We start from the raw sequence: 24,607 nt of genomic DNA, 5'->3' as shown, positions 1-24,607 counted from the left end.
GAACTTTTGTACAAAAGGTCTTAGTACGAGAGGATCATGGAGAATGCACCTTAGGTGTATCACTTATCGTGTCTACAGTAGTAAGCACACTCGAAGATGAGTGTGCTCCTATTTCGACTTCTCCAAAGCCTTCAATAGCAAAACTGATTTGGCCACCGATCATATTTCATATTAATTTGGCCACCGATCAAAAAGCCTTTCAAATCTGAAGAAATCTCACCGACCCCCTCCAAAAAAAAACACGCACAATGTAAGGAACTTTTGTACGAAAGGTCTTAGTACGAGAGGATCAGGAAGAATGCACCTTAGGTGTATCACTTATCATGTCTACAAGTAAGCACACTCGAAGATGAGTGTGCTCCTATTTCGACTTCTCCAAAGCCTTCAATAGCAAAACTGAGACAACGATAGATTCTCTACGCCTATAAGGATGGAATGACAAGGAATTGACCGGGGCTCACACAAGAGATGAAGCGTGTAGTGTAATTCGATGCAAAGCAAAAAAACCTTACCAAGGCTTGACATGTCACGAATCCTCTCAAAAGAAGGGTTCCTTTGAGAACACAGACATAGGTGGTGCTTCATTTTCATCCGGTGTTGATTATATATATTTTTGTTAAAATTACTTAGGTTCAAATTTTGATGGTAAGAAAGTCGTGAAGCTTTCTAGAGCAGATATGTAATAAATTAATGATATACAAGGGAAGCATACGATGATTTAAAAATTAATTTTACAGACACGAAACTAATTGAGAGACATACAGGACATGAAAGTCATTCCATCCCCGCTTCGTCTGTCTCGTTGTACGAACCTCCCTTAGTGGTTAGTGATTGAATTGAATATATTAAAGCTTTTCATAACCTTAAGATTCTCAACATAAACAAAAAAACCAAACACAATAACTTCAAAACACAAACTTTCAAAAGGGTAAACAAAACATTATAATATAACATCAATCACAACATAAAAATCAAAACTTTAATTCTTTTTTCATTCCTTCTTATGAAGTCCTTGAGACACAGCAACAGAAGCACAATCCATTCCTTCAAACCCTAATCTTTCCTTCTCCAAATCATAAACAACCTCCAAATTTTGCTGTTGAAAGCTCCCGAAAATGCCCGCCGGCCCGTCTCCGTCGCCGTCCATGCTTTGAAACAGCAAGCATTTCACAACAGTGGAGTTACTAGGAGCAGCCATGGCATAAAAACTGTTCCCTTGAGGCAAAACAACACTAACATTGTTTAAAAAATGAAATGTTATAGAAGGAAGCTCAAATTCATCACTAAAAAAGGTGTTGTTTTTATAAGGAACTTTGTAACAAAGATCAAACCCAGTATTGAGTTCATGTTCTTTAGCTCTTGGATAGCTTATTAATGACTCAAGATTTGAAATAAGCTGTGAATATAATGGTTCTGGTAAATGAGTATAAGTAGTACCAGAATCAATCAAAATTCCACCATTACCCTTTGTGTCAATCTCTCTCAATTGCAAAGAAACTCCAAATCTAGAGTAATTTTCACCATTTCCAATAGTGATTGACTCGAGCCCAATATAGTAATAATTAGGGTAAAATGGACTTTTCAACAAAGGGGTGAATTTCAAATGTTCTTTAGAAGAAATAGCAAGATTACCAAGAATCAAAGGGCTTGAAAAATTAGGGTTATTTGAGAATTTAAAGGGCAAGAAACAATGAGAGAAGCCCTTATGAGAAAACCCTAATTGATAAGGTAAAGAAAGAAGGCCTCTACCAAAGCCAGCAATACCAATGGGCTCTCTATAAGTGGCACCAACACATCCAAAGCAAAATTTAGGGATTTTTCTTGAGGAATTTGGGGAATTTCCATGGATAAAAATGACATCTTTAGTTAGGGTTCCAATTACAAGGCCACTAGCCCCATAAGTGTAAGAGAATGAAGGGCATGGCCTAGGGCAAGTGCCCTTTACAAGGGTAGCAAGGGAACAGCCAGCAATTGTGCAAGGGTCAAAAGGGTTATCAGAGCTATGGATATCAATGCAAAAGGAGCTCCCACAAGTGTCTCTAATGGAAGTAGAAGAATGGGTAGGCAAAAAAGCAGCCAATTTTGGACCTAAAACATTGTTTTGATACTCATCACAATCTTGGCAATCAAATGAGAGGTTCCCACAAGGTACCCATGTAAGGTCACTTCCAGTGTCCATATACACTTGAATAACTTGTGGGGGTGTCCCTAATGTTAAGGACATCAAATAACCATCCCTAATTTCCCTCAATGGCTCTATAACATCATCATTACCCATTTCCATTGGCTTAATTCTCTTCCTTGAAAGGGAATTATAGCCTCTTTTTGGGGTTAGGAGGGAAGTTCTTGAATGAACAAGGCCAAGAACTAGAGAATCTTTAAGGAATTTGGTTTTAGGGTTTGCTAGGGTTTGTCCCATAGCTTCGCCGGAGACCAGAACGAGAACAAGAACGAGAACGAAAAAGCTCTTAGCTACAATTGAAGCCATTTTTGTAGCTTTTTGTGAAGTGGGTCACTAAGATAAGTTCATTTGGTAGCTAAGAAGCTTATTATATGCATAATTTATAGGAGAAATGTGAAGCTATTAAGGTTTTTTTAAGCTTTTTTTTCCACTTGATGTGTTTACTTATTATATCACTCAAAAAAATGTAGCTTTTTTGGCTGTTTTTGTTGGGATTTTACTCAACTATCAGCTAGCTAGCTAACTGTGGATAGTTTGTACAATTCGAGAGAGATAATAATAGAATATATGAGAGCAATCCTCTTGGTGGGTTGATGTGTCAAATAATAATATACTATATGTTTAGATCTATCAATGACATTGTTATTTTATGGAATCTCTTGTTGTCACTTTCGATGAACTAAGAGCGTTTTTTTTTATTCGATTCGACGATGGTATGAGTGAGAGATTGAATAACTGATCTTTGAGATGATAATTTGATGTCTACTTTTATCGAGTAAGATATGCTTAGATTTGAATTCTAAAAACTCGAGTTATTGTAAGAAATATTGTCATTGAGTTTGTGTGATGGTTGATAATATAAGACCAATTTGAACATAACTCAATGAAATGAAATGAATATCTGTCTTATATTTGTTGTACTCTTAAAAGAAAAAACTTATACCCAATACCCAAGAGTACAGGGATTTGGTAGCTTTGTTTATTAGTCACGATCTGGATAACGAGCGTCTTGAATATTGTAGGGTTACCCAACTTGGTCGAGAAGGCATGAGTCATAAGGTTGGATGTATACTTGCATATATATTACTTGAATATCATAGTTTTTTTTAGTACAACATCTGGAGTATGATGATTTGAACCTCAGACCTTGAGAAAAGAAGTATATACCAATTACAGTTAGCCGAAAAACCATGAGTTATAAGTCATACGGTTGAATGTTGTAGGGTTACCCAACTTGGCCGAGAAGTCATGAGTATCATAGTTTTGTTTAGAACAACCTCTGGGGTACGAGGATTTGAACCTCAAACCTCGAGAAAACACGTATATGTCAAATCGTATCGTTTATAAACATAACGACCCTTGCCAAAGTGATGAGCTGCTGCTTTATAAATAGTCACATATTGAACAACGGGACGTTTTTGTTTTCTCAAACGATATCAAACCTAGATTTATAATAGATACATCAAATCAAATCAAGCTTTTTCAATTAAACTATCGTAACCAAACAACCTAACGAATCGAGCTCATAAATCGACAAATATCAATGACAAAACCCAATGAAAAACAACAAAGAAAGGTTGGTAAAAAGAGAAACCCCATTTACAAAATGAGTAGACAAATCCTTTTAGGGTTTGAGAAAGGGCAATGAACAAAAAGCAAAAAAGAAAGAACCCTAAGTATTATATATATATATATATATATATATATATATATATATATATATATATATGCATGCGCATGCTTCCACATATGATCATTGTTTCCATTTCAAAGGGAATAATTTAGAAGAAATGACAAAAAGAAAAGGGCATAATGGCAGCTACTCAAGCTCACAAGAACTTGAGTTATAAATTGGGAGATTCCATATTTGGTTAGCCACTAAAACCCAAAGGAATATTATTTGTGCATGCATTTTCATATATTAATCTCCACAAACTATGAAACTATGATCAATCAAGTTCATATATTTGGAAACCCATTGATCTCCACTAAATGGGTTTCTCGTTGAAAGATTCTCTTCGTTTTCTGTATCGTTTGGTTGGAGATTTTGTTTCGGATGTTCGAGAATAAGATAACTGTGTTTGGTGTTGCATGAAAAATGTTATCGGAATTTCATTCCGATGATTTCCACTAAATGGGTTTTCCCATTAAAAGATTCTCTTCGCTTTCTGTATCGTTTGGTTGGAGATTTTGTTTAAGATGTTCGAGAATAAGATGTCTGAAAATAGAATCAGGTAACTGTGTTTGGTTGTTGCATGAAAAATGTTAAGATGTCTGAAAATAGAATCATATAACTGTATTTGGTGTTGCATGAAAAATGTTATCGGAATTTCATTCGGATGATTTCCACTAAATGGGTTTCCCCATTAAAAGATTCTCTTCGCTTTCTGTATCGTTTGGTTGGAGATTTTGTTTAAGATGTTCGAGAATAAGATGTCTGAAAATGAAATCAGGTAACTGTGTTTGGTTGTTGCATGAAAAATGTTAAGATGTCTGAAAATAGAATCATATAACTGTATTTGGTGTTGCATGAAAAATGTTATCGGAATTTCATTCGGATGATTTCCACTAAATGGGTTTCCCCATTAAAAGATTCTCTTCGCTTTCTGTATCGTTTGGTTGGAGATTTTGTTTAAGATGTTCGAGAATAAGATGTCTGAAAATGAAATCAGATAACTGTGTTTGGTTGTTGCATGAAAAATGTTATTGGAATTTCATTCCAATGATTTCCACTAAATGGGTTTTCCATCCAAAGATTCTCTTCCTTGTCTGTATCATTTGTTGGAGATTTTGTTTAAGATGTTCAAAAATAAGATGTCTGAAAATAGAATCAGATAACTAGTGTTGCATGAAAAATGTTATCCTAATTTCATTCCAATAATTTCCACTAAATGGGTTTCCCCATAGAAAGATTCTCTTTGTACACCGAATGTCACAATCGCACTTTTAATGGCAGCGGACTTGCAATTGTGCGGCACTCACTTTCCAACGACAAGTGAGCTAAACCAATTCGTTCTTGCGTCGCCTACGGCCAAACGACGTATGCTCGAGCCTCTGGCTTCGGTTTTAAGAGAAGGTTTTAGAAAGCGAGGGCAGAGAGAGATTTTCGAAAGAGAGATTTTTGAAAGAGACGTTATATAATCAAGCAAGAGAGAAATAACAACGACTTAGAGTATATAACCTTGGGTAGGGAGATGGAAGTTTTGTTTACAATGTCTGAAAATAGAATCAAATAATTGTGTTTGGTATTAAATGAAAAATGTTATCAGAATTTCAGTCGTATGATTTCGAGCAAATAGATTTCTCCACAAACTTTACCGATGTTTTATAAATCACAACAAAAAAATTTAGTACCAACGTCGTTTTTTCTAGAATTTTGTCAATTTTGTAGCGTACATATATATATATATATATATAAAAGTTTGAAGTGAAAACTTATTAATTAAAAGGTTAAAATTGCAATATTTTATGGATTAATGAAATTTATTATAAATATTATAAAAAAATATTCTTTTAGCATATTATATACATAATATAAAAATATGATATCTTAAAAGGTATATACTAAGGTAGATTATAAAAAACATCCTAAACTTTATATTATATTTTTTAAAAAATAAAGTTTAATTAATATTATAAAATTGGAAACATTCCAAATTAAACAAATAATTTATTTTATAAGTGATATAACAGAGTGTGGGAGAAGCACTAATTATAAGTTAATATAAAACTAATTCTAATTAGTTAATGATAATTAAGGAAGATTCCCATAATTAGTGAAAAAGAAACCCATAAAATAATGAACATTATGATTTCATGGCCACCCATTATTGCTTTTAATTTTTTAAAAATACACAAAAAAAAAAAAACCCATTTTTCTCTTTATTTTGTACTTTGTTTCATAATAATTTAATAAATTTGATGAGTTATAGTACTAAAAAAATAATTATATATAAACTCCATATTATAAAGCATTAATTAAAAAAATTAAGTTATTAATTATGGATCCTATTTTAGGCATGTTGTGTCATGTCCACGTACTTGAGTGATTCCAAATGGAACCCACTAATCACAATTAGTGATCTTAATTAGCTGTTTAATACACTAATGAAAAGAGATATCAACATAAGCTATAATGGGGGCAATGGGTACATGAGTTTTGATTAATTAGTTTCATATTGGTTTAATTTGAGAAAGTGTGGTGGAAGATCGAACCACGAACCGTGGATCTTGTTGAATTGACATAAAATTGTCGAACCAAACCAAACTAGATTTGACATATGGGATAATGCTAGCAATATTGGAAGTCATGGGTTAGGGTGCGATTGCTGCAAATGGGAGGAGTTTCACCCGAGCCTGTGGCATGCATCGTGGGTTTAAAGGCGTTCGAATCTTAGAGATGTAATGTAATAACTTAGATCTATTACTAACAGATATTGTCCGCTTTTGTCCATTATGTATCGTCCGTCGGCCTCACGATTTCAAAATGCGTCTACTAGAGGTTTTCACGCTCTTATAAGAAATGTTTTGTTTCCCTCTCCAACTGATGTGAGGTCTTACAATCCACTTCCTTGAAATGTTTTGTTTCCCTCTCCAACTGATGTGAGGTCTTACAATCCACTTTCTTGGAGGCCTAATATCCTCACTGACACACTACCTAGATCCTGATTCCAATATCATTGTAACAGCTCAAGTCTAGTGCTAGCAAATAATGTCCATTTTAGCCAGTCATCCAGTCATGAGTTAGGTTGGGAGGAGTTTCACCAGAGTATGTTGCACGCATCATTAGTTTAAAAGCGTCCGAATCTTAAAGATGTAATGTAACAACTCAAGTTCATCACGAACAGATATTGTCCACTTTGGCTCATTATGTATCATCGTCAACCTCACGGTTTCAAAACGCGTCCCCCCCTTGGGGACCTAACATCCTCACTAACACACTACCCAGATCCTGATTCTAATACCATTGTAACAACTCAAGTCCAATGCTAGCAAATATTGTCCGTTTTGGCCAGTCAGCTTCACAATTTTAAGACACGTCTACTAGAGAGAAGTTTCCACACTCATATAAGAAACGTTTCGTTCCCTTCTCCAATCGATATGGAATCTCACATGCAAAGTCGTTGAAATCACATCAAATCATTGCATAGAGGAACAGTGACAATGTTGCTCGCACTCGAGAAGGAAAAGGAACCCACCCCATCTCATTCACACACACACAGTCACTGTTACCCTTACCACTTGGTGCTACAAGTCAATAGTGCTGGTAGCTACCCACCAATAGAACATATATCAACCATTACTCAATTATCTACTTGCCTATTATAGCCCCTCTATGAACATGGAGAAAGGAGCAACAAGCTACAAGATGCATAAACTTAAACAAAAGGTAGCCTTTCCATCTAATGAGCATGAAATTGTAGAACAGTTCAGGAAATTCCAGCGTATTCATAGCAGATCTGTCAAACCTAGAGATTCCTAAAGTGTTTGAGCTGCCATTGAATTCTTCAAAGTTCTTATATGGTTTGAACTGTTCTAAACAGCCATAGAATTGGGTGGTGGATCTCCATGAGTACTCACCAAACTCCAAAGCTATACAGACATCTCAACAGCAGAGTTTAAACAAACTACTTGGGAGATTCCATTAACCACAGAAAATGTTGCAGAAAAGTAAAACAATGCCCGAGATCGTGAAGGGACGACAACGAAGAGATCCAAAATCATAAGCATAACTGAATACAGAGAAAATTTGGTGTAGTATCATCACCTTTCTTCTTCAAATAAAAGGAAAAAAAGAACTATACAGAAAAAATGAATTGGTACACAAATCTGACATGATGAAAAAGACACTAACTGTCAACAAGTTTTTAAGTTATTTTGAGCCATTTACAACACACTACATACCATCAAATTCCTTTTTCTCCTCAACCCATATGTAGATGATGTTAAGAAATAGAGCAAGAGAGTGAAGAGGAAGAGATTTGAACTCGAAGACTAAGTTTCTCATCACCTCTTTGATATCGTTTTCATTAAGCCCTTGCCGATCTTTCCGAACCACATCAAGTTCATCATACCAAGCACGGTTGGCACACCGAATACCAAAAGGTATCCGATTGCATGCATCTTAATTACCTGCAGAAAAAGATTACTCAGTCAGGTGGCATATAGAATTCTACTTCATGCTTCCCGTCTATTGAATATCGGGACTATCATTGTGAGATCTCATGTCGGTTGGGGAAGAGAACGAAGCATTCTTTATAAGGGTGTGGAAACCTCTCCCTAGCAGACGCGTTTTAAAACCTTAAGGGGAAGCCTGGAAGGAAAAGCTCAAAGAGGACAATATATGTTAGCGGTGGGCTTGGGCCGTTACAAATGGTATCAAAGCCAGACACCGGGCGATGTGCCAACAAGGAAGTTGGGTCCCGAAGGGGGGCGGATTGGGGGTCCCACGTTGATTGGAGAAGGGAACGAGTGTCAGCGAGGACGCTAGGCCCGAAGGGAGGTGGATTGTGAGATCCCCCATCAGTTGGGGAGGAGAACAAAGTATTCTTTATAAGAGTGGAAACCTCTCTCTACCAGACACGTTTTAAAATCTTGAGGGAAACTCGGAAGTCAAAGCTCAAAGAGGAGACTATGTGCTAGCGGTGGGCTTGGGCCGTTACAATCATAGTGATTCCCAAAAGCTGGCATGAGATGATACATATTCTTGACGGAGTTGAGTGGGAAAGTTAACACTTGAGGGGTTTTCAAGGAGGATTTAGTACAAGGAAAGAGAATAGAATGCGATAATGAATTGAATGGTGAGGATTCCTCTATTCAAACTTCAATAACCAGTAAATAACTCAAGAAACGAAGCAAAGATTAAACACATGCCATTCTGAGAGGCAGAGCAAAATCAAAATTTCATGGAACAAAGCTATAAGCACAGAAAAATTCCTGTTAACCAGTACAAATTTCATGGAAATGCACAATTGATCTTAAAATACCTGATCATAGTGCAGGTAAACATGATAGAATGTGTAACCAAACAGCAGTATGCGAGCAACCTGTTTTAAACGCCCATCAGCAAGCATGTAATCATCGATACAGATACAAGAAAATCTAATCATAATATAAGATTTAGGATAGTACTACATGCTGTGGTAGTCTACGTTCGGTTAAGTTAAATCAGATTCGTTTGGATCATTTAGCACGCCTTCAAACTACAGACATTCGTGCTCGGAACAGGATGGGATTCAGATAATAACTCACCAGCCATGCAAAAAATATTACAACGCCATTAATCAGATATGCACAGGACCTCTTCATACCAGCTGTGTCAAGATACCTTCAAAGAACATGAAAGACCCCATCGGAATTCAAGGAAACGACTTATGGCAGAACTTAAAATAAAAAGTCAATACCATAATGAAAACCTACCATCTCATATTAATCTCAGGAGTCGTAATCTCCGAGATGAGAACCATGTACGTGTAGAGTTGCCCTTCTCCAGAAAAAACAGAATATGCTACTGCTAGTCCAGAAAGAGAGTGGTGGACCACCTATCATCAAAGTTTCGTAATTACGCACTACTCTTATCAAATTCGAAGGCCTATCAGCAGAGAAGGTACTTACATACTCCATCCCACCTAAAGAAGGATACAGCCAAACAATCAATCCAAGATCAGCCAAGAAGTATCCAACTGAAATCTGAAAAAAAAAATGTAAAAACTTGAAATTTTAGTTAAAATTTAAGAAAAATTCAAGGCAAACAGAATAGAAGTTCAAGTGCCTAGAAAGGCTGCCAAGCAGTCCCGGAGTGCTAAGAAGGTCTATCATAGACATTATCCTCGAATCAGAAACAGAAAATCAAACATTGCTCCCCGTTTGAACTCAAGTGGTTCATGTTCATAAAAGGGTATTGAAGCAGGAATACTTACAAAGCAGTCCAATCCAAGTAAGATGATCTTGGGTTAGAAATGAAAATGAATGTAAATATTAAAAGATACTTGAAGTTCTGCGAGATCACACATCACATCGGTTGGAGAGGAGAAAGAAGCATATATTGCTTATAAAGGTGTGGAAACCTCTCCCTACCAAGCGTTTTAAAACCTTGAGGGGAAGCCCGAAAGGGAAAGCCCAAAGAGGACAATGTCTTCTAGCGGTAGGCTTGGATTGTTACAAATGGTATCAGAGCCAGACACCGGGTGGTGTGCCAACGAGGACTCTGGACCCCCAAGAGGAGTGGATTGTGAGATCTGACATCGGTTGGAAAGGAGAACGAAACATCGCTTATAAAGGTGTGGAAACTTCTCCCTACCAGGCGTGTTTTAAAACCTTGAGGGGAAGCCCGAAAGGGAAAGCCCAAAGAGGACAATACCTGCTAGCGGTGGGCTTGGGCTGTTACAAATGGTATCAGAGCTAGACACCGGTAGTGTGCCAGCGAGGACTCTGGGCCCCCAAGAGGGGTGGATTGTGAGATCCCACATCGGTTGGAAAGGAGAACGAAGCATTGCTGATAAAGGTGTGGAAACCTCTCCCTACCAAACGCGTTTTAAAGCCTTGAGGGGAAGTTCGGAAGGGAAAGCCCAAAGAAGACAATATCTGCTAGCAGTGGGCTTAGTTCATGCCTTATAGAAGATTATATTTGGAGGAACACACGTAGTAGAAGTCCACAGTTTCAGATATCAAAGCCAAGGCCTTGGGCTGAATGGGAGTCACAGACTAGTATTTTCACAAGGATTCGAGGAGGAAACTTGGCCAGACATCAATCCTCCCAGAACAGTAAAAGTGAAGCTCCGTCCATTTTTCCCAATACTTAAACCTTACACTCAAAATGGTAAGGTAAGGGTTGAGTGATAGCTTTAATTTTTGGGTGTGGGGTTTTCAGGAGGAATTTTTATGCGACAATCTTGAAGAGTGGGTGAGTGGTTGGAGATCTCCTCAAAGATTCATGATTGCTCTCTCTCATATTGAATACTCTGGACTGTACTTTGTAGCATTAGCTAGATCTTCTCAATAACAATCTTAAAGAAGCAAAGATCCAATATCGTCCTCATTCCATTAGCCAACACGTCACGAACCATTGTTTTGCAACCCTTTTGAATTGACTAGCTAATGCTATATTGAATAGCATGGTTGAACTGGATAGCATGGGCTGACTTATGGAAATAACACCTCCTTTCGGGATTGTGCATGATTGGCCGCCTCCACCTTTTTTATATTATCACAACCCACCCTTGTTTCATGCATTGATAAGTTCTCAGTTATAAAGAATGACAGTTTGGATGACTTGATACTATTTGACCTGTATTTCGTGTTTTCCAACTCCAAGTAGCACTTGGGATACCGCAAATTTCCGAGACCTTGCAAACGAACCAAGACAAAATTTCAAATAGTCTTTCCAACCTGAGATAGTCTCAGGATGATGATGTTTTCTTTCGGCTACTCCAGGTAAAACCGTAGTTCACATCCATTTCAAGAATCAATGAACGTTGAAGTCTACTTGGTAACCTTAACCATAAAAGATATAGGCTCAATTTCCTGAATTCAGCCTTGTCTTCAAGGTGAAAGTATGGTAATGGGTATCAATAGACATTCAAAACTACCTGTGTGGCTAGCCAAACAACTGCTTAATATGCTCAGTGCTTCACTACTGAATATAGAGGAAAACAGGCTAAAAGAAATTTCAAAAGGTAGCTAACGTTCATTTAAGATGAGGTAATCGAAAGCTTACCCCCAATACGAAAGTAGACAACGTTGAACTTTGAAAGGTAACGAGGCCAGCATGACGCTGGTCAGAGAAGAGATCTGACCAGAAAACGAAGTACAATGACATAATTGAGATATAGATTGCATGAATAGTGGACATGCCGCTGCCAATTTTAGTTTGAGTATCAGTAATGGCCACAACAGCCCACTAAATATATTATGGAGGCAATGAACAATTAAAGATATGGACTCACCGGTTATTCCACTCGACTCGTTGGATTTTCGTAAGACCCAGATAACTCTTGAAGTAAAAATTACTAACTACTTGAGTAAGATCATAGACCTGCAAGAGGTAAAATAAAAAATTGGAAAGAGCAAATACGAACGAAACGTTCCCTATTTGAAGAGAAATGTTAAATATGGGCACCATTGTTTCCTTCTAATATCCAGCATGAGGTACGAGAAGCTACGTACCAATTTACAAGCAAGTATGCCTCCAAGGACAGAGGTGTACGGGATCAAACGGTCTGCTAATAAGTAGTTCTCTACTAATGCATCAGCTTGACTTTGGTAAGATTTAATAGCCATTACGGTCTTCAAAGACATTGCCATTGTGTAGTTTGACTACATAACACTCGGCAGATCGCTGCCTTCGACTGAATTAACTATTTGCTCCCCGCTCCATGTTGTTATCCCTTCTTGACCAAATATGAAGTTAGTAAGAAAGAGATACAAGGGTTAGTGATAAAAACATCGGTGCATTAGTCGTCGGTGTCCACAAGCGACAATTAACCTCACAAAAGAATTTGGACTCAAGGCATCGAGAAGAGGACAATAACACAACATCGAAAATCCAGTCCACTACTTATTCCATACCATAAAACTTTTCTACGAACTTCCCACAAAAAAAAATGCTGTGCAGAAAACTATAATTCGAGGCATTTAAGAGTGGAACGTAAAAAACGCCATCCTAAAATCTACACAACTCTTGCTTTCCCATGCAGCCACCAGTCAGAAAGCATTCCAAGGCACCAACACTTGTATCTTTCGGCAAGTACCAAACACGAACAACTTCGCTTCTTCCCAAAATATAAAAAAAAAGCTTATAAATGACATTCAAGTGATAACAACCCAAGCCCACCACTAGCAGATTTTGTCCACTTTGGCCCATTACATATCGTCGTCAGCCTCACGGTTTTAAAACACGTCTTCTAGGGAAAGGTTTCCACCTCCTTATAAGGAATGATTCATTCCCTTCTCCAACCGATGTGGGATCTCACAATCCATCCCCTTTGGAGGCCCAAAGTTCTCGCTGGCACACCGCCTGATGTCTGACTCTAATACCATTTGTAACAACCCAAGCTCACCGCTAGCAGATATTGTCTGCTATGGCCCATTACGTATCACCATCAGCCTCACGGTTTTACAACGCATCTTCTAAGGAGAGGTTTCCACACCCTTATAAGGAATGCTTTGTTCCCTCTCCAACCGACATAGAATCTCACACAAGTCATTGCCCTACAACTCCTAGGTAATACCAAAAGTTAAAACAGAATTCGAAAACGATATGATCATAGGGACAGAACAGCCTTCTACGATGGACAATCTTAACAAACAGCACATCCAATTTATTCTTTTCATATACGTTCCAGCAATCTTTTTGAACACTATGAACTCAAATATAAAGACTCGAACAGGAACCAACCACACCAAAAGCAAGAAACAGCAAATTAGAAGGGAAAAAAATGCACAACCCAATAACGCATTGAAGATCAAATGTTCCAGTAAGACAGATTCCAAAAGAAGACTGACTAAAAGAGAAATGATACTCACTCATTGAATTAAACAAACTGCAAGAGGACTCAATTTCCAGAACAAAACCCCCAAAACGCTAAATAAGAACACTTCCAGACAAGCTTAAAGATCGGATGGTAGGACTTACAGCAAGCACACAAAATCACCAGTAAAAGAAGAACAGATACCATCAAATAAAGGATCAAAATGCAGATGGGTAACCCAGAAAAACGGAAGAAACGAGTCAAATCACCGCCAAAACAAATAACAGATAGAAACAATACCTCATAAATGAAGCCCCCAGATCACGAGGAGATGCCGAAGCGGTTTTTCCTCGTTGAAAGATAACAAAAAATAGGAACAAAACAAATTAAAACAATCTGTAAAGGAAATGCAACAGCCGACGGGTTCAAAGAACCGTGAAGTTCAATCAATGTGAAGCGTTAGGAATCTCCAACCGCAACCCAAAAATCGAAGAGAAATTAGGAATTATAAGAGCGATAAGGGAAGTGGGTTTTGGTAATCAGCAATGGATTTGAGTATCCAGAGCTGGGATCGTCGTGTTCTTGTGGATTGAATGGAATTCTATCCGATCCTTGCAGTAGTAACCAAAGGAATATGATAACTTCGCGCCTTAGCCGACGATTTTCCCCCGTTCTTTTAGCGCCCTTCATTTATTACTTCAATTACATATAAAAATATTGAATCTTTTCGAGTTTTAGTCGGTGGGTGATTGAGGAAATATTAAATTATACTGCACTCTTAGTTGTGTTCCACCAATCACACTTTCAAAGAATCTTTTTCTTTTATTTATATATATATATATATATATATTATTTTTTAGTCTAAGTTCTTAATATAAATTTATGGTTATTTTATTCAATGTCTGGTAATATTTAATTTAGTCTTGTTATTAATTATTCATTAACTATTCAACAAAAATTTAATTCATTTTAAATTTTTTATCGTACAATTTTTTAATTTTAAAGTTCAATGAGTTAAAATGGAACTGAGTCTTGAAATAAAATGAATTTTAAAGAATTTTTATTACGATAGGTATAGATCGCTCGAAATGTATCAAAAAAAATTTATTTGTTTAGGTAAAAACATGTTTTAAAATAATGATTATAAAAATGACAAAACGAGTGTTCGTGGGTTGGATTGGATTGAGTTGAGACATTTTTTTAGACTCGACTTAATTGTTCGGGAGGTAAATTTTTCAACTAAACAACCCGATTCAGCCATAAACTTTTTGGGTTGGCTTGGTTCTGGTCGTTTATTAAAATTTTTGTTTTTAATAAAATTAAAATGTTAGTTCATAAAACATCTATTTAATTTTTTTTTTAATGGTCAATTTTATTACATATTTTTAAAAATTACCTTTAAGTAAAAATTATTTTTAAAAGTTATTAAAGAATAACTAATTAATAAATAGTCATAAATATATAAAATGTATATTTTAAAATTAACAGTAAATTTGAGCGGTTTTTGCGTAAACAAACTCAATTTATATAATTTTTATTTATCTGAACCCGTTCCAATTCAAATAAGTTCATAACTTAACATCACATTTAAATTATAAATTAAATTTATTTTTTAATTATGAGTCGAGAAACTTATTTATTTTATTTATATCTTCTAAAAATAAAGGCTCGAGTAATAAAATAATGTAACAATAATATATCTTTATTGATGTTGACCCTTCTAATTAAAGGCTTGCAAAATATATTAAATAAGCTCAGTAATTATTTAGAATTTAGATTAAAGGGAATTAAATATGCAATTCATAATCTTAGTCACGTGAAAATATCTTAATTTCTCGACTTTTAATTATTTAAAAAAAAATTAGAGATCTTTTAAAATATTTATAAAAACGCTATCAAAGCTACCTAACTCAACTAACCCATTATGTTAACGTTCATTTGGTTTACTGATAAGATAAGGAATCACTACAATGGGAGTAAGATTCGGATTACCTTCTTGATCGAATATCTCAATATTGTTTGAGATTCGAATCACTCTAGAAGCAAGATCGATCATGTCTAGCTTTAATGATTCTTGTTGATCAAATATCTCAAGACAAGAACACTTGATTGAGATTCGAATCACTCCACAAGCAAGATTGATCATGTCGAGCTTGAATGATTCTACATGCAACCTAAACTACATCGAGTTGCAAAGAAACTTAGCCATTGGCTACTTCTTTTACTATATTTTCCAAGTCGGCTTACAAATACAACATACAAGCTCAAAAATGAAACTATTAAAGACATTCCAAGAGTTGTAACATTCATACTTTATGGCCATAATTAGTCATCATGTAAATATAACCGAAATTAAATAAAAAGTCTTAAAATACAATAACTCTAAATTACTCTAAATTGTAACCCACCCAAAATTTATAACAATCAAACACTTCATTCTTCCTCGGCATGAATTGAAATATCTTATGATAATTTTGATAACCTTTTCTTCACATATTCATTGAAGTATATTGTATGATTGATGTCTTTTGATTCATATCATTTACCACAATGGAATCTTTTATTATCGATATTTAAATTTGTAAACTTTTAGTTTCACGTTAATTAATTAAGTTTAATTCTTTATTATAACATACTTAAAAAAAAATGTTGAATAAGAAATGAATTAGGTTCTAAAACGACCGTAAACCGTGCTTGAAGTATTTTCACTTTCCAGCTCGATCAATATTTTTTAGTAGATATTTGCATTGAATGATCCGCACATTTTATGGTCAGCAGCTAGTCATATAGATGCCGGGAGGGCGGGACAGAGACTTGACTGCCACCTATTTCATTCCTCATCTCCATCAATTTCTTCATTTATTTTTACGAGAATCGGGGAGAGGACTCACTGACATAATTTTTTTTGTTATTTAACGTAGAATTATTATTTTTCAATATAAACTATTAGTTAATTCACTCATGTTATTAGAAATTAGAGCTGAATCACCTTATAAACGATAGACGGGGAATATATCTTTCAAATCCTCGTGTCTGTCCAATATATAACGGGGAGAAATCTCTCTCCACTCCCTTTCTCATTCACCGTGTAAACAGAGAATCACTCGAGGTTGACCTCCACATAGCCTCGATCGTTTAAATTATTTAATCAATTTAGGTATGATTTTTTATTTTATTTTTAATTTATACATAATTTTGGAATCACAATGAAGGGCAACCCATAAGAACAAAGTTGAGATTTTTTTTTACCATAAATACAGATTTGTTGGGTTATCTCCGCCTTAAACCTTTGGGGATTAGGGTTTTAGGGCACAGCGACGACGAACTGGAATTAGCTCCAAATACTGATCATTTGGGAACTGGAATGCTTCTCCCGATCTTTCCTCCTTGTTTGTTTTTCCATTAAGCCGCATAAGCCTGTAAGCGATCAAGGTACGTCCACGATTCACTTCCGAAACACTGTTCTAAATTTCGAAGTTGTTCCTTAATGGGTATGATGCCAAAGCTTGAAATCGCGATTGGCTTAGAGAAGTTGTTAGGCTGCCTTCACTTTTTATGTTGGTGATCGTTGTAATGGTATCTGGTTTCTGTTCATCTCTTGGATCTTTCTCACAGTCTCGTTTGGGATTCTAGCCATGCTAATTCTTCGATATCACAAACGGGTATTGAAATTTTCCAAAATGATTACCCAGCTCAATCACTTGCTGTTCTTTGCGCCTGTTCTATCTGAAAAAACTATTACTCAAGCTCATAATCCGTCTTTTGTTAGCTTTAAATCTCGATTGTTTTGCAATTATGGATTTGATATTCATCCCAGAGCGTCCCTTATAGAATCACCGCAATCGCCCACTACAGGTGGCCGAGTGTCTCGGTATGCAAGAACAGAGGCCCAGAAAGTGTTATTTGACTATCTGCATTGTACTAGGAGCCTCGGCTTTGCAGATGCTGAACATATAAGCAAGAACTCGCCTCATTTTCTTCAAAATTTGATCATGAAACTTGACAGCGAAAAAGATGTGGCTAGGTCTCTCAGAAAGTATCTTAGATACAATCCCATCAATGAATTCGAGCCATTCTTTGAAAGCCTGGGACTACCCCCATCAGAGCTCCCCTTGTTTCTTCCACGACGCTTGATGTTTTTGAGTGATGATCATCTTATGCTTGAAAACTTCCATGTTTTGTGCAATTATGGTATCCCGCGTAGCAAGATGGGCAAAATGTATAAGGAAGCAAGAGAAATATTTGCTTATGATTATGGTCTATTAGCCTCAAAACTTAGAGCTTATGAGGATTTAGGTCTTGGAATGGGCACACTTATTAAGCTTGTTAGTTGCTGCCCTTCACTTTTGATTGGTCAGATCAAAATGGAGTTCATCAAAGTTCTGGAGAAGCTAAGTAAATTAGGTATTGAAGAAGATTGGATTGGAGGATATATATCTCATAAAAGTACCTATAATTGGAATAGACTGGTTGACACTCTGGACTTTCTAGCTAAAGTAGGTTATACAGAGATACAGATGCACGATCTGTTTAAATCAAATCCCTCATTGCTGCTTGAAGATTCTGGGAAGAAAGTGTATGTATTATTCGTTCGATTAGTCAAGTTGGGTCTTAAGATGGACGAAGCTTATTCGATTTATAAACAAAACCCTGTAATTTTGTCTGGGAAGTATGTTAAAAACATTCTGAGAGCAGTAGATTTTCTCTTTGATATCGGGTTGGGAACAGAGGACATTGCAGGTATAGTATCTCATCAAATTCTGTTACTTGGTTCGTGTACTCTGAAAGGGCCGAAAACTGTCTGTAAAGAACTAAAAGTCGGAAAAGAAGGTTTATGTCTGATCATTCGAGACGACCCGTCCAAGCTGTTTACCTTGGCTTCCAAATCAAAGCTAAAAAGCAGTGAACAGGCTTCTTGCCAAAACCCCGCCAAAGAGATGGAGAAGACTACATTCCTGCTGAAGTTGGGATACGTCGAAAACTCAGATGAGTTGGCAAAGGCGTCGAAACAGTTTCGGGGTCGGGGAGATCAATTACAGGAGAGATTTGATTGCCTGGTAAATGCTGGTTTGGACTGTCATGTGGTGACAAATATAGTCAGACATGCGCCCATGGTTCTAAACCAGAGCAAAGATGTAATCCAAGAGAAGATTGATTGCTTAAGAAACTGTTTAGGTTACCCCTTGCATACAATAGCGGCATTCCCAGTTTATTTATGTTACAACATGGAGAGAATAAACACAAGATTTTCAATGTATAGATGGTTAAGGGATAAGGGTGCTGCAAAACCCAACTTATCATTGAGCACTGTCTTGGCTTGTTCTGATGCAAGATTTGTAAAATATTTTGTGGATGTTCATCCAGAAGGCCCCTCCATGTGGGAAAGTTGTAAAAAACATGGTCTCCATAATCATAGTTAAACCTTGCCATCTAATTTTAGTTCTTCTATATGTTTGCCCACAAGATAGCATTTTTCTTTGGATGACAATTCCCAATATACGGGTCTTTTGCTGTTCAACTGGTATGTAATTTCTTCTTCTTTTAATGCTGCATAGATTTAGATTCAAGTTTTGTTAGCACGACGAACATAGAGGGGAAAGAGCTGATGCCTTATATTGTGAATTATGTTCGTGTAAAGAGCTGATGCCTTATATTGTGAATTATGTTCGTGTTGACATTATTCAAATTTTTATATTTGTTTTTCATAGTGATATTTGAACATCTTTTATCTGGATGATTTTTCCTCCCTGGTTCAATAACTTGACAAGAAGGAAAAGGTACTAATGTGGATGAACTTTGTGAAGAATGGTTCATAATTCTAAGTTCTCGGTTGAGTTGGGTTTAATGGGAGAAAGTAAAATCGAAACAATGGATGAACATAATCTACATTTCATTGTCTTCGTTGGTACGAGCTCGTTATCTTGAAGGCCCTTGCACCAGCAAGGGTGTTTAGGGGGAGAATTCTCTTTCTAATCCTTGAGTATCATGGATTCAGGGCTTTGAGCAAGGCTAATTGAAACTGGAAAGCTGCTCAAAAGCCTCAAACCAACCTTGAGTAACAATTATTCAAGGATATCAATTGCTAAACATTCCAACATTAAGATTTTCTTATTTATTCTTAATGCAGGGGAAGAATTAGAGTCTTTGCCTCCCTAGTTTACTCATTGTACAAAGGGCAAAACTTTCAATGCATTAAGATCAAGGTTGCATTTCTTTCAGTTTATTCTACTTAAATACATAATGGCTTTACTGTGTCCTGACCTTGTAGGGGTTGGCATCATCCTTCAATGATGTTGAGGACGACGATGGAGACCCAGATCGGTTAATCTTTGCAGCTTTATCTTTATCAAATGCCTTCTGAACATCGTTTTTAAGCTCCCTGAAACGCTTCCGCTTAATCCGTTGCTCCTCAGCAGTGCCATTCTCAAGGTAGAATAGGTCAGGAAGGCCATCTCCCATGAACTTATCCAGTGCTTCTGAGCAGTTAGGAAAGTAGCGTCTACCCGTTTCCACTGCCAACAAGAATGTTAGTTTACATGAGAATTAGCAGCTACAAATTTCACTTAAACAAAAAACGAAAGGGTGAGATAGCAGCAATAACCTGTTTTCAAAAGGGCCTGCATTCTGGAAAGAAATCTCTTGTTCTGCACACTTGGTGTTTCATTTAAATCAACTTCCCTCAGATTCTTATTTGAACCTTTGGGCATAGAAAGACCAACAAACTCAGAAGTTGTATCAACATTTGCAATGTCCATAGCTACCCTGGCCTCCGATGGGAAGAGTAATCGTGCAAATGCTACTGCATTAGTACATAACGATCATACGAATGAGTATACGATATCGATTCCGAGGTGCATCAAAATTGATTAAATATTCTTGTGTAAAAAATTACCTCTGTTTTCCAGGTAAATCAACTTCATGTGCACATCATCAGCCATCGTCAAGGAAAGAATGGATGAATCTGAAGTTGGAATCCTCCACATTTCTCTCTCTAAAATGTCAATGCACAAACGGTCTTTGTTTGCTTCCTGCCCTTTCTCTGTTTTAGCATAATAATCTTTTGGTCTTGTTAACCTTTGACAGATATTTGCAGCAGTCCGACCATCCAGGGTCAATTCAAATGCTCGAGCTCCCTTGTTAAGAAGCGATATTATCACAGACGGATCCTTACGCATCGCAGCAAGATGGAGTACAGTATAACCACGTGAATTTCGGAGGTTTACATCAGCTAAATCCAAATTAAGAACCTCAGATAGAGTCTTGGGATCGCAGTACGCTGCAGCGTAATGCAAGGCGTTGGCTTCATCCAGTGTTACATCTGATTCAGATAAAAGAAGTTTCAAGAGTTCAACATCATCTGAATCTAATGCCTGGCATATTCTCTTGATTCTCTTATCAAGAGGACTATCAGGAACAAGACTTTGCTCATCATCACTCTGAAGCTTAAGCCGAACCATTTTAATGCTTTCAGCAACCTCATATGGAAGTCCTTTCTCGAGAGAAACACAGTCGAGATCAGATCGAGCTATTCTGTCAATGCATTGAGTGACAAGAGGACTCAATTGGCAGCGGAAAGCTACCACTAGGATTTGGATGACATTTTCCACCAAAGTCTTCACAACATAGTTAGATAGGTGTCGCTGCACATATGTACAGTATCAGATGACAGTAGTTTTCCTTTTTGTGTACTATTAACATATATGTAATGCAGTTTGATAACAATAAATAGATGTTTTACGAACTAACGTTTATCAAAAACAAAACTTTGAATAAATGACCCGAACAACTCGAACCAACCCAACTCAGAAAATTTATGGTCGGGCTAGATTCATTATTTAATAAGGGTTATTTAGGCTGAAAAACTTTACGATCTAAACAATTGGGTTGGGTCTAAAAAATGTCTCAACCCGATCCAACCCAAGTAAAATGTTTTTTCAGCTGATAATCCAATTCTAAAAGTAGAAGAGCTTCTGTAGTGATACGATAGCTTAAAATGTTTTTTCAGCTGATAATCCAATTCTAAAAGTAGAAGAGCTTCTGTAGTGATACGATAGCTCAACCGATGCAGTAATATTCTAAATATTAGATGGTTCGTGTATAATTTATACTCTACGATTGAATAAAAACTGCAGTCGAACTTCCTCAACCCGATCTTGACTTTGAGTAAACATTTTTAAGAAACAATTCTGTAGATGATATATAAATACAATAGTGGGGAGAAAGTGCAGCCCCAAGCCAAAGGAGATTACAAAAGCCTCTTTTAATTGCTAAAAAGTGTATTAAAACTGAAGTTTTTGTAAGGAGGAAGGGAGATAAGTTGACACCAAGATAGAGCTACAAAATAAAGAGAAGCTAAGAAACGAAACTATCAAGGAAGTTCTTATAGTTGAGAACTTCGTTGATCCTTTCAAGCCAGAAGACCAAGATAGAGCTACAAAAGAAAGAGAATCTAAGAAACTGTCATAGGACTCCCTCGTGTTGACGATTTTAACGTTCCTTTCAAGCCACAAACTTCACAAAAATGGATTTTGTGGGATCCCACGTTGGTCGGGCAGGAGAACGAAACATTCTTTATATGTAGAAACCAGTGAAGCCCAAAAGGAAAAACCCAAAGAGGACAATATCTCCTAGCGGTGGGCTTGGGTCATTACAAATGGTATCAGAGTCAGACATCAGACTATGTGCCAACAAGGAGGCTGAGCCCTGAAAGGGATTCGATTGGGGGGTCTCACATCGATTGGAGAAGAGAACAAGTGACAACGAGGACATTGGACCCTGAAGGGGGGTGGATTGTGAGATCTCACATTGGTTGGAGAGGAGAACGAAACATTCTTTATAAGGGTGTGAAAACCTCTCCCTAGTAGACTCGTTTTAAAAACCTTGAGGGAAAGCCTAAAAGTGAAAGCCCAAAGAAGACAATATCGGCTAACGGTGGGCTTGAGCCGTTACAGATTTCGTTATAAACATAACCAACCAACAAAATTTGCCAATTCATGCAGTTAATGTCAATTTTAATAACTTGTATAGTAACAGTGAAAGATCATATCAACATGAAGAACAATCAGCCAAACAGATTTGCTCAGTTCACTAAAAGTAGTAAAACTCTAAATCAAAATCCATTGATAACTGACCTGAAACAACGAAACCATCTCTGGTATTTGAAATATAGAAGATGCATATGTCAATTGCACAGCAAAATCAATAGCAGGTCCACAAGCATCATGAGCACACGAACTGTCGACACAACTCGACACATCTGCAGGAGATGGCTTCAACTTTCCAGTATACAAGTAACTCAACAATACCAAGAAGGCTTCATGTCCAACCTTGCCATAAGGCAACAACTCATTCATACAGTACTGCGGTTTGCCATCTTTTATCGACGCTTTTTCTCGAAAAAGGTCATGGAAAAACCTACTCCTAGCAGCCAAAATACAACGGTGAATACCAACAGGAACACCCTCAACTACAATAGCCGCATCAGTATAATCACAACCATCATCAATCAAAAGCTGAGCCAAATTAGAGCTAAGCTTATTTAAACTGATCACTTCAAGACTAGGCACTGGATCAGAGGCAGAAGAAGTGGACATGTTACAACTCTGTGACCCATTTGTATATGAAGATGAAGTGAAGCTCAAAGATGATGATGGTTCATATGAATCAGCCATCAAACTTGGGAAGAACAAAACACCTGAGCTCTAAGCTTGTAACTAGTCAATTCTAGAGAGAGCAAGAACGATCCGATGCTGAATTTGAGAAACAAACGAAGCTAGAGCAATACGTAATTCCAAAACAGGACAACAGGGAACTGATCATAAAGAATTCATTCAAACTACATGAACAGAGCGCCTTCAAAGAAATCAGCATTCAAGTAATTCAAATCAAAACCCTAAGAACTGAGGGTACATAAAATTCCAAATCGCAACGAATTCAGCATCGAACTAAGCTTAGAATGTACAATCGAAGCCCTGGTTGGATACAACATTCGAAAGCAGAAATGGGTCAAAGAGAGAAACAAAAGAACTGGTCCATGGAATCTTTGGGAACATCAAATGCCCACTTCCAAAAGGGAATCAATCAAACAAAGAAAGACCCAAAAACCACAAGCGAAACAGAGAATTGCCCAAGTGAAAATCGAGACGAACAAAGCAAAATTAGGGATACCCCAACGAGGAAGCAACAGAAATCAAAAAGCAAACCCAGAAGTGGCGGCAACCAGGAGTTTGTTCGTCGCTTTCAGGAACCCAAAAAGCTAGGACTCCTTCCTATGGAGCAGAAATGGGGAATTGAAGAGAGAGAAAGGGAGAGGAAAATCGTGGGGACTAATTGGAAAAGGGAAAGAGAGGGAGATTAATGTGAGTACTGTTGGGGTAGCAGATGAAGTCGTTCCCATGACGAAAGGGATGGCGTCAATCTTCCAAGCTGTGCTGCACCTGCGTCCACAATGGCGTCACACTCTTACCCAACACACCCAATTCCAAATCTCCACCGGATGAACATCAACACAAGCTTAATCTGGGTCCACTCCCTAATTACAATAAATAAATAAATATATATTTCCAATTTCATCCGATCCATTCGTTCGTAACAAGGCCGCTGAGAAGAGATAGGTAGATCCACCTACGCGCGCCTACTTGTGCTCTCCAGATGGAATCTGTCCATCACAAACATTTGTAGCTTTTTATTTTTTTACTTTCTTAATTCACATACATAAATTATCAACAACGTCTCATTGAGTATAGTTCAATAAACAAATACAGTAATTATCATGTTAAAAAATTGGTCGTTCAATCATATTTATTGAATTCAACATAATAATAATAATAAATACAAATATGAACAAATCTAAAAGAAAAAAAAAGACAATTTAATTGATGGAAGCTTCGCTTGCATTTGGAGAAGTCAAAAGTTACCAAAATTTTTAATTCGAAATAAATACAAAAAAAAAAAAAAA

The 24,607-nt window shown here is 36.9% G+C and overlaps 4 protein-coding genes and 1 long non-coding RNA gene across 9 annotated transcripts; 2 read left to right on the top strand and 3 right to left on the bottom strand.

The window, feature by feature from the left end:
• Positions 1-965: 965 nt before the first annotated feature.
• On the bottom strand, positions 966-2,516 carry LOC111783330 (probable aspartyl protease At4g16563). Its single transcript, XM_023664259.1, has one exon. The coding sequence runs from the start codon at positions 2,486-2,488 to the stop codon at positions 992-994; it is 1,497 nt and encodes a 498-aa protein (XP_023520027.1). The 5' UTR covers positions 2,489-2,516; the 3' UTR covers positions 966-991.
• Positions 2,517-7,870: 5,354 nt separating this feature from the next.
• LOC111783097 (transmembrane protein 56-like) lies at positions 7,871-14,336 on the bottom strand. Its single transcript, XM_023663981.1, has 9 exons — positions 13,951-14,336; positions 12,347-12,567; positions 12,127-12,215; positions 11,898-12,036; positions 9,797-9,871; positions 9,602-9,723; positions 9,434-9,509; positions 9,169-9,228; positions 7,871-8,314 (listed from the first exon to the last, which is right to left on the bottom strand). Exons 2-9 carry the CDS (start codon positions 12,482-12,484, stop codon positions 8,189-8,191), a joined length of 825 nt encoding a protein of 274 aa, XP_023519749.1. The 5' UTR covers positions 12,485-12,567; positions 13,951-14,336; the 3' UTR covers positions 7,871-8,188.
• Positions 14,337-16,757: 2,421 nt separating this feature from the next.
• Positions 16,758-20,032, top strand: LOC111782832. Its single transcript, XR_002813204.1, has 3 exons — positions 16,758-16,807; positions 16,911-17,082; positions 19,919-20,032. It is a non-coding gene; the product is annotated as an uncharacterized LOC111782832 (long non-coding RNA).
• Positions 17,081-19,361, top strand: LOC111782830 (transcription termination factor MTEF18, mitochondrial-like). Its single transcript, XM_023663644.1, has one exon. The coding sequence runs from the start codon at positions 17,286-17,288 to the stop codon at positions 19,068-19,070; it is 1,785 nt and encodes a 594-aa protein (XP_023519412.1). The 5' UTR covers positions 17,081-17,285; the 3' UTR covers positions 19,071-19,361.
• LOC111782831 (regulatory protein NPR3) lies at positions 19,687-24,162 on the bottom strand. Of its 5 annotated transcripts, none has more exons than XM_023663646.1 (5): positions 23,818-24,162; positions 22,782-23,399; positions 20,543-21,290; positions 20,252-20,449; positions 19,687-20,162 (listed from the first exon to the last, which is right to left on the bottom strand). In XM_023663646.1, the coding sequence occupies exons 2-5, from the start codon at positions 23,319-23,321 to the stop codon at positions 19,897-19,899; spliced, it is 1,752 nt and encodes a 583-aa protein (XP_023519414.1). In that variant the 5' UTR covers positions 23,322-23,399; positions 23,818-24,162; the 3' UTR covers positions 19,687-19,896. The 5 variants fall into 5 exon arrangements, with proteins under 5 accessions (XP_023519414.1, XP_023519415.1, XP_023519416.1 ...); XM_023663647.1 differs by having other exon boundaries at positions 23,853-24,162; XM_023663648.1 differs by having other exon boundaries at positions 22,782-23,070; positions 23,818-24,157.
• Between the last annotated feature and the right edge of the window lie 445 nt (positions 24,163-24,607).

The sequence above is a fragment of the Cucurbita pepo genome, chromosome LG20 (genome assembly GCF_002806865.2).
Source record: "Cucurbita pepo subsp. pepo cultivar mu-cu-16 chromosome LG20, ASM280686v2, whole genome shotgun sequence".
In the NCBI taxonomy this organism is placed as follows: Eukaryota; Viridiplantae; Streptophyta; class Magnoliopsida; order Cucurbitales; family Cucurbitaceae; genus Cucurbita; species Cucurbita pepo.
Note: the sequence above shows the minus strand (reverse complement) of the source record. Positions and strands in the feature narration are given on the sequence as shown.

Coding starts and splice junctions, on each gene's coding strand:
- LOC111783330 (XM_023664259.1), bottom strand. CDS start 2,488: ATGGCTTCAATTGTAGCTAAGAGCTTTTTCGTTCTCGTTCTTGTTCTC.
- LOC111783097 (XM_023663981.1), bottom strand. CDS start 12,484: ATGGCAATGTCTTTGAAGACCGTAATGGCTATTAAATCTTACCAAAGT. Junction 12,037..12,126: donor CGAGTCGAGTGGAATAACCG/GTGAGTCCATAT, acceptor TAAAATTGGCAG/CGGCATGTCCACTATTCATG. Junction 8,315..9,168: donor TTTACCTGCACTATGATCAG/GTATTTTAAGAT, acceptor CTTTTTCTGCAG/GTAATTAAGATGCATGCAAT.
- LOC111782830 (XM_023663644.1), top strand. CDS start 17,286: ATGCTAATTCTTCGATATCACAAACGGGTATTGAAATTTTCCAAAATG.
- LOC111782831 (XM_023663645.1), bottom strand. CDS start 23,321: ATGGCTGATTCATATGAACCATCATCATCTTTGAGCTTCACTTCATCT. Junction 21,291..22,781: donor AGATGGTTTCGTTGTTTCAG/GTCAGTTATCAA, acceptor ACATATGTGCAG/CGACACCTATCTAACTATGT. Junction 20,450..20,542: donor GATTTACCTGGAAAACAGAG/GTAATTTTTTAC, acceptor GTACTAATGCAG/TAGCATTTGCACGATTACTC.